This window comes from Acanthisitta chloris, unplaced genomic scaffold (assembly GCF_000695815.1).
Source record: "Acanthisitta chloris isolate BGI_N310 unplaced genomic scaffold, ASM69581v1 scaffold4245, whole genome shotgun sequence".
NCBI lineage: Eukaryota > Metazoa > Chordata > Aves > Passeriformes > Acanthisittidae > Acanthisitta > Acanthisitta chloris.
The window spans coordinates 11,511-19,560 of record NW_008671917.1 but is presented as its reverse complement, the minus strand read 5'-3'; the positions used below and the strand labels follow the sequence as shown (position 1 = coordinate 19,560).

At 55.6% G+C, this 8,050-nt stretch overlaps 1 protein-coding gene across 1 annotated transcript in view; it reads right to left on the bottom strand.

Annotated features, from left to right (window-relative positions):
• Nucleotides 1-2,321: 2,321 nt before the first annotated feature.
• Nucleotides 2,322-8,050, bottom strand: part of PHKA1 (phosphorylase kinase, alpha 1 (muscle)) — a gene marked incomplete at its 5' end in the record, with an annotated part of 17,235 nt that continues 11,506 nt past the window's right edge. Inside the window, 14 exons of the mRNA XM_009074285.1 lie at nucleotides 2,322-2,508; nucleotides 2,759-2,959; nucleotides 3,088-3,141; nucleotides 3,662-3,832; nucleotides 4,050-4,094; nucleotides 5,137-5,175; nucleotides 5,480-5,595; nucleotides 6,002-6,103; nucleotides 6,479-6,608; nucleotides 6,689-6,767; nucleotides 6,967-7,046; nucleotides 7,211-7,367; nucleotides 7,482-7,621; nucleotides 7,809-7,903. Coding sequence (XP_009072533.1) covers nucleotides 2,335-2,508; nucleotides 2,759-2,959; nucleotides 3,088-3,141; nucleotides 3,662-3,832; nucleotides 4,050-4,094; nucleotides 5,137-5,175; nucleotides 5,480-5,595; nucleotides 6,002-6,103; nucleotides 6,479-6,608; nucleotides 6,689-6,767; nucleotides 6,967-7,046; nucleotides 7,211-7,367; nucleotides 7,482-7,621; nucleotides 7,809-7,903 — 1,583 coding nt within the window. The remainder of the gene's footprint in view (nucleotides 2,509-2,758; nucleotides 2,960-3,087; nucleotides 3,142-3,661; nucleotides 3,833-4,049; nucleotides 4,095-5,136; nucleotides 5,176-5,479; nucleotides 5,596-6,001; nucleotides 6,104-6,478; nucleotides 6,609-6,688; nucleotides 6,768-6,966; nucleotides 7,047-7,210; nucleotides 7,368-7,481; nucleotides 7,622-7,808; nucleotides 7,904-8,050) is intronic.

Below are 8,050 nucleotides of genomic sequence, written 5' to 3'. Positions count from 1 at the left end.
CGCCCCGCGGCATGCCGGGAGCTGTAGTCCCGCCCCGGCCGGGCACGGCCAGCGCCCGAGTCATCGGGCTGGGAGACACCTCCGAGGTCATCAAATCCAACCCCTAACCCTTACCCTCCGGCGCCACGTCCAGACGCCTCTTAAACACTTCCAGGGATGGCGACTCCTCCCTGGGCAATATTCCAGTGCCTGACCATCCTAACAGTGAAAAAATTCCAGCATCTACTCTGAATCGTACTTCTCAGCCTCTAGTACTCTCACAGCAAGCATGGCAGAAGAGACCATCCTCCACCTCTCCATAACCCCCTTTCAGGCAGTTGTAGAGAGTGGTGAGGTCAGCCCTGAGCTGCCTCTTCTCAATGCTAAACAAACCCAACTCCCTCAGCTGTTCCTCATACAACGTGTTCTAGACCTTTTACAAGCCTGTTGCCCACTGCTGAACATGCTGCAGCACCTCGACGTCCTTTTTAAAGTGAGAGGCCAAAAACTGAACACAGTATTCAAGGTGTGACCTCAGTTGTGTTAGAGACATTTTATTGGAGCACCCACACAGCTTGGGGTGGTGTTTTTTCTCTAAAAACATAACAACTGTCATTAAAAAGGCACAAGGCCTGCACACGCCCACCCACCCAGTACCTGCCCTGCTCCTGGGGACACTCCCCAGGAGGTGCCCAATGCACTCAGCCAGCCCCACTGACCCCCAGCAGCTTCCACCACATTCTGCGGGTCAGAGAGAGACACTGAGCTGGGGCTTAAGCCCTTCAAGGATCATCTGCCTGGGGCAGGGTCACACACAGGAGCGATCAGTGCATCACAGGCACAGAACAGCCGCTGCCCTGGGAGGCAACGTGGCTTTAAGGCCAAACCAACCTGGAGATCAGAAAACAGGAAAACACACAGGAAAATGCCTGGCTCTGGAGCCAGCCTGATGGACAGCCGAGCAGCAGTCACAGCACCCGTGGAAGAGACAGACGGACCCAGTCTGTTCAATACATGGCTCAGTGACTGGTGTCACTGCCATGATTATGGATTTTTCAATAACGGGATGGCCTGCATGGCCCCAGGCACACTGGTGTCAGGTGGGAACTACCTTTCCCCAAGGTAAGGGGGTCTTTGCTCAGAGCTGGCAGGGCTCGGTGACATCAGTCTTGGAGGGGAACAGGGATGGTATTAGGCCAGTCTGTGACAAGCTGCAGGACATGCCAAGGTCAGAGGGTGAGGGTCCTCGGCCTCTTGCTCAGAGACATGCTGGGTACACCGAAGCACACTTGATGTCTTAGGGAGGTGAACCAGGGGCTCCTGAGACAATGGGAGGCAACAGGGAACCCAAATACCACCACCATCTTGTGGCATGTGTGCCTGATCCTCATCAGGCCAACTGCACAATCCACCGTGGGGGCTGACCTGCAGGACAGAGTGGAGCAGGGATCCACTGTGTTCCCACTCCTCTCTGTGCCAGGCCGTGGGAGCTGGGGCAGAGGCCAGAGCTGAGCATTAAGGGCATGGCTGTGGCTGCACAGGTAATGCCAAGCAGCCAGCTCAGAGCTGCTTCACAAGGCACATGAGAACTCGCGAACGTGAACGTGCGACTTGGCCACTAGCACCACTGCCAGAGGCAGAGTAGATGGCACAGAGGGGCTGCCACTGGTGTGCCCCAGCCAGCCAGAAGCCCTGTCCTCACAGCTTGGTGATAACAGGGATCCCAGCTCCTACAACCTCCCCAGCTCCGCACACAGGACCCCCAATGTGGGCATGGTGGGCTACCTACTTCCAAGCAGCACAGCTGTGGCTGGGCTGGCCCATTTTGATTTTGGCTGTGCCAGAAGAAAGGCTCAGGCATCCTCTATTCCTCTAACAAAGCAGCTGGAAGAACAAGAGCTCCAGCCTATACTAGTATAAATCCTGCAGATTTGGAATCAAAAACAGCACAGAACAGGTTAAAAACTGCAAACCTGCTGAATGGAGGGAGAGTGTGAGCTGGTCAGGGAGCAGTGCAGTGCTGAGCACACAGCCCTGGTCTCTTTCCAGCTCCCTCAAACAGAGATCCCTCTGGGGGTGATGGGTCAGGAGGAGCTAAGGCAGACACTTCTAACACAAGCAGGCTTGAAAGTTCAGTCTTTCCCTTGCTCCACAGACCACACATAGCCACAGGCCAGTTTAGGACATGTGCTTCCTGTGGAGCTCTTCAGAGGGCCACTAAACCCACCAAGAGGCTAAGACTGGGAGGAGAGACAGCCATGCAGGCTCCCTGAAAACTAACCTAGTGTCCATCTTTACACGCTGTATGAAACAACCCTCCTGCAGCATCTGCAACCCAGGGAAGAGCTGCGAGAGCTACTGCATGGAGCAGCCATCAGTGGGCAGGAAGTCATACACATACAAGGCCACCGACTTGGACAGGTATGTCATGGTGCCAAACCGTCCGCTCGGAGCACTGTCGTACAGAAGGCTGCAGATGCCTGTCGAAGGATCCCTCTCCAGCATGTGGTCATCAGCACCCAGGGCTTTCTGGATTTTGGACAGGTAGGAAGAAAGAACACATTAGCCATATGGGCAATCCCCTCACCAGCTTCCACCTCAAGCATCCTCCATTGTACTTGCAGTATGACATTGATAGTGAGCAACAGGAGGAAGACACCACAGCTTTGCTGTGCCCCATGAACACAACAGGGACCACAGGCAGGGCCCTCCAGGTGAATGAGCCCTGTGCAGCTGTGGGAAACGTAGCCAGCAGCCCTAAGCAAGGCTTGGCCCCTACCTGCTCCTCATAGAAGAGGACGTTGGCTGTGTGCAAAATCTTTTCCACAGCTATGATGCCACCAATGGTGTGCACCTCCATGTCCACCAGCATGGTGAGCACTAAGATAGTTTCCACCAGCAGCTGCCTGTATTCTGGCTGGGGCACACGGTTGAGGACAGACTCCACATGCACAGCAAACTTCATTTCCCCTGGTGTCATCTGTGAGGAGGTAGAAGGAAGTGTACCTAGAGCACCATATCACCAGTCATGTTGGGCACTCACCCAGGGCAAACCAGCACCCAACAACACCCCAAATGCCCGGTTTCCCCTTCATATGAACCTCCTACCTCTCTGGTTGTTGAGGAGGGGAGAACAAAGCCCTCCACAGATAGGCCATGGCACTGCAGAACAAGAGAGACCATGGTTATGGCTTGGAGAACCACTGTGCTATGACATGTAGGTCCAATTCATCAACTCGCTCCCATGCAAGCACTGGTGTGTGCTGCCCATGCACCCCAGCTCTGCCTCCTGGTTCTGCACAGCATCACTCCTTTCCCATCAGTTCAGCATCAGTCAGAGTCCCCCTGCACAGGGCTCTGCTCCCTGGCTCACTATGCCGAGGATGAGCTGTGCCCAGAGCTTCTTCAGCTGTGGCTCTGGCCCTGCCCCTGTCTGGCTAATGCATAAAGCACCTGAGCAGACCCAGCTACCCACTGCAAGGCACAGAATGAGGTAGGTCCTGCATGACAAGGCAGTTCCAGGTCCTCCCCAGCCTTCCAGGGCCAGATGCAGGCCTTGTCCATGAAGCACATATCTACACAACACTGGGGACCAACCCTATCTGAGATCCCCGAGCAAGGCTGATGCCTGGGACCACAGGCTCACATGCATGGAATTGCACCAGCCGGACATTCAGCTTACCTTCTGCAGGACCTTCCAGACCTTCTGGTAGAAGCCCACAGGGACACGGTTGAGGGCCCCATCCAGTCGCCGCCTCCGCTGCCACTGGCCCTGCCGGCTATCCTTACTGGCCTGGTCTTCCAGCATGCTTGTAAAGGAGTCCTTGCTCAGCAGCTCCGCATGCCCAACAGACTGGGCAGACAAAACAAGGACCACAGAGACTGATGCAAAATTAAATACTCCACAAGAACACAGCCTGCTGCTGCTCAAGGGTTTGACTCCCCCAGCCTGGTTCCCAGGACAGAGCTGCCATCCCCTGCCCCCAGAAACATCCACCTTACAGCACCCCCCAGAGCACAGCTGCTTCCCACAGCCACAAACATGCATGCAGCCAACAAACACAGGTTACCAGAGACGACTTGAGGTTGGTCTCCCCAGGCTGCAAACTGAGGGGCTGAAGAAGAAAGGGAGGAATGGAAATCAGACCACGATGGAGCAGGGCAGTGGCCACAGCAAGCAGAACAGCAGCAGCACAGTTCAAGCTGAGGTCGTGGGGTAATTATCCCAGGGCTGTGGTTAGCCGGAGACAGAGGGAATTTCGAAAGGAAAGCTGCGGAAGTCTCACATTAGCATTGGAGGGGAAGGACTGTACCAGGGCACAGAATCCTGCATACCGGTGCTGTGGCAGCAGTGGGCTTGTGCTGGCCTGCACACAGGAGCAGGGCTGCTACTGCTCTGCTGGCATGGACAGGGATTTAGTCTCGGGCAGATAGGAGGGCCAGTAGCAAGGTCACTGCCCACAGATGACTCTCCGCATCACATGTGCAGCCCTCTGCCCGATGTTGGGTTTCACAATGCAGCAAGTTGGCCCTAAGCCTGCTGCATCAGCCTGGTCCCTGCAAGCCCGATCTGTTTGAGGACAGGGCCCCTCTAGAGCTCAGGACTCCTGGACACAAGCCAGGTATAGGAGGTCCTTGGTATTTGTAGCTGGCCAGAAGCCTCTTTTCACAAGAAGAAATAGCTGGGGAGGCTACAGGCAGTGAACTGCCCAGTAGGGTCACTAGTGGTCATGGCACTGGAAGCATTGTGACGTCCTGCTCAGCAGATTTTGTGAGTATAATGGAACGTGTTCAGTCACAGCAGCTCTGGAATACAGCTCTCAGCTGGCTGTAATGGCAGTACACCCATGTCCTAGGAAAGCCTTCCTCCCTGCTAGTCCAAACATGGCAGGTCCCACTCCAAGGGGAGCTCCTAAAGGCTGTGGGGCAGTGCCATCTCTGGGCCTCCACAGCATGTTAAGCCATGCTGACCTCTTCCCAGGGAGCCTGCCTCCTTCCCCCATCCTGAATAGAATAGCCCTGAGCCTGCCTAGAGGGGAAGCCAGCTCATTGCTGTAGCAGCTGAGGGAAGTTCATTGACTTGTGCATGCGGGTTAGCTGCTCTGGTGCATGGCATGAGGGGCAAAAGCTGAGACTGCAGGACCACGAGGGCTTCACCTTACTCCCAGGCAGAGACTGCCTACGTCTATCCAATTGCTGCAAGAGAAGAAGTAAATGAAGGTTCTGCTGTTGGAAGAGGCCCACCAAGACACTAGCCACACCTGGGACACTGTACGGTCCTCCCCACCCCCACAACATTCTCAAGCACCCCTGTGCTCCCCCTGCATTGCAGAGCAACCCCCAAACCACTAACAGATTCACCCCAATTCTCCCCCCAGGGCAGGACTGGAGCCAAAATGGAAGCAGTTGTGAGATCCATCCAACTCTTCAATTCTGCCTGGTTTGTAGCTGTGTGTCACCCACAATACTCTCAAGAGCAGCCTGCACTGCCTGCCCTCACCTGTTTGATTTCACTTTTCAGCCTGACGAGGCCGCTGCGCTCAGGCCTGGTGGTCCCAGCAGCCTCCATGCCACGGATGGAGACAGCAGTGGTGAATGACGAGTCCACTGAACGCACTGGAGGGGAAGAGGGGCCTACAGTGGGCACCATGGCTCAGAGCACACTCATCCCTTGTCACTGCCCAGGCACTGGTACCTCTGCACACCCTTGCCCTCTATCCCAACAACATCAGAAATCCGTTAAGTGCAGCAAAATACTGCTTCAATTCAGACCTGACCAGGTCAAGAGCCAAACTAAGCAAAGCCCAAATAGCCATGGGATTCAGGCTCAATCCCTGGAAATTGCTCAGCACCATCCTTATGAAGAGCACACCTTCTTGCGGGATCATTGCAGTGCAGAAACAGCTGTGCCAAACATAAAGGAGGACAGAGACACCCCCCACAGGTGGGAACACCTAGATCTGGCCACGCTCTGCACCAGAACCCTGCTGTGCCCAGAGATGCTCTCTGCTGACAGACTCACCACTCTTTTCCACACCAAACTCCTTGCCAGAAAGGATGTGGTAGAGGAGGCTCTTCATGTCTGATGGGCTGAGATTCATCAGGTTCTCTGTGGCTTCTTCAGCTGGAGAGAACAGAACTGGGATTTTGTACCCTAATTCACACTCCTCCTAGGCCATTTCTACCCTGCACAACGTTCTGTGAGCAGGGGAAGCACTGGCACAGGAGCTCATCCTCCAAGGACTTGCACTATTTCCAGATGTTGCCTAAAACAAGGACTCTTCCCCATGTCAGCCTGACACATACTGGAGTGGAGACTTGAGTGCAATCACTCGCCTGTGCTGGCCAAGAACAGGCCCAGGTGCAGATCCTGGCACTTCCAGGCAAGGTTTTGTCCTAGCCTGAGCTGCCCATTTTTAACAATACTCTCTTCTGGCTGACGGAGCCCCAAGCAACACAGCACCCATACCAGCTGGGGTGCTGTCCACACCGCACGTACCCGAGCAGCGCAGGGAGTGTGCCAGCTCTGTTGCCATCACCTGGATGATGAGCCCGATGCGGATGCGGAACATCTCGGAAAAGAGTGCAGGCTGTGTGCGCATGTACATGGCCAAATACACCATAATCTCCTGGAGGGGCAGAGGCAGATCACCCCACTGCTGCTCACCAGGGCAGACACCCAGCCGGTCCTGATACCCTGGTCCCTCACCTGGGTGAGGATGGACACACTGAGGTTCTTCTCACTGGCTTCATCAATGAGGCGAACGAGCTCCTCATACGGGATTGGGCTGGAGTGCACACAAATGGCAGAGCAGGTGAGAGGCAGCAGAGGAAGCCCTGCATCCTCCCACACTCTATGGCTCCGAGACGAGAGATACAAGCTGGGCACAGCCACCCAGAGCCACTCCTTCCCATGGATCCCAGAGCAGCAGGCTCACATTGAGACCCAGACCAGCACACCTGGGGAGGGAGAGGTGCTATACTCACGCAGAGATTGTCTTCTCACGTGGCTCTGGAGGCAGCCCCACTGTCAAGTGCTTCTGGTGAGACAGGAGGTCAGTGCAGGCCTAGGGACAGAAAGCATCACCCCAGGCATTGTCAACAGCTGAGGGTTTGGGGGCTCAGCACAATGCAGAGACAGAGTTGATGCAGCCACAGTTCACCTGCCCACTCTGCTGCCTCCTCCCTTGACAGACCTCAGCACACTCAAGACTGGCTGTACAGGTGTTACCTCATCCAGAGCTTCAACCTTCTTCTTGAGGATGCCAGAGATGTAGCGGATGAGGGCCCACTGGCGCGTGTCCCCCACACGCACATACAGCTCAGTGAGGAGCTCCTTGACGGTGGGGCCAGGCTCGCTATCAAGCCCTGTGTGCCACTCGGGCCCCCTGCAGTGAAGGAGATGCTGGGTTATAGCCAGCAATTTGCCTGTGGCAGCCCCCCTGGGCTATGCCAACCCCCTCTCTGCTCAGTGAGCCGTTGGGTTGTGGAACTTATCCTACTTGAGGATGTGGAGCATGTAGAGGATGTCTGCTTGCTCCTGCAGTGTGGGGCAGATGCGCAGCTGGTCCACCAGTGCCTTGCAGTCCACATTGCCATCCTTATCATGGGGCAGGCTCATCTCTGCATAGAGTGCTTGGCTCTGGGGGAAGGGAGACGCATGCTGCTGGTTACCACCACCAGCACCCCGCACCAAATGGAGCCAAGGGCATTAATCCATGGATATTCCCTCTTGTCAAACACCAAGCCTTCCTTGTGCAGTCCTGCAAGGACACTCCGGCTCCAGCTGAAAGGATAGCAGTGCTCAGTCTGGGAGGGACAAAGCTCACCTTGCCTTCCACGTCCTGCTGGTCAGGTGAACCCAGCAGCTTGACTGATTGCTGGGATGACTGGAAGATCTTGCTGGGGACATACATCCCAACATCTAAAAGAAAGCAGAGGTTGGTGGAGACACTTCTCAACCCCAACCACCATTGCTGTACCCCAAACCACCTTGCAGACATTCTGATCCTGCTCCTCCAGCAGGTCCTGCAGAGAAGTTGGCTGTGGGAGATATAGCCCCTGCCCACCC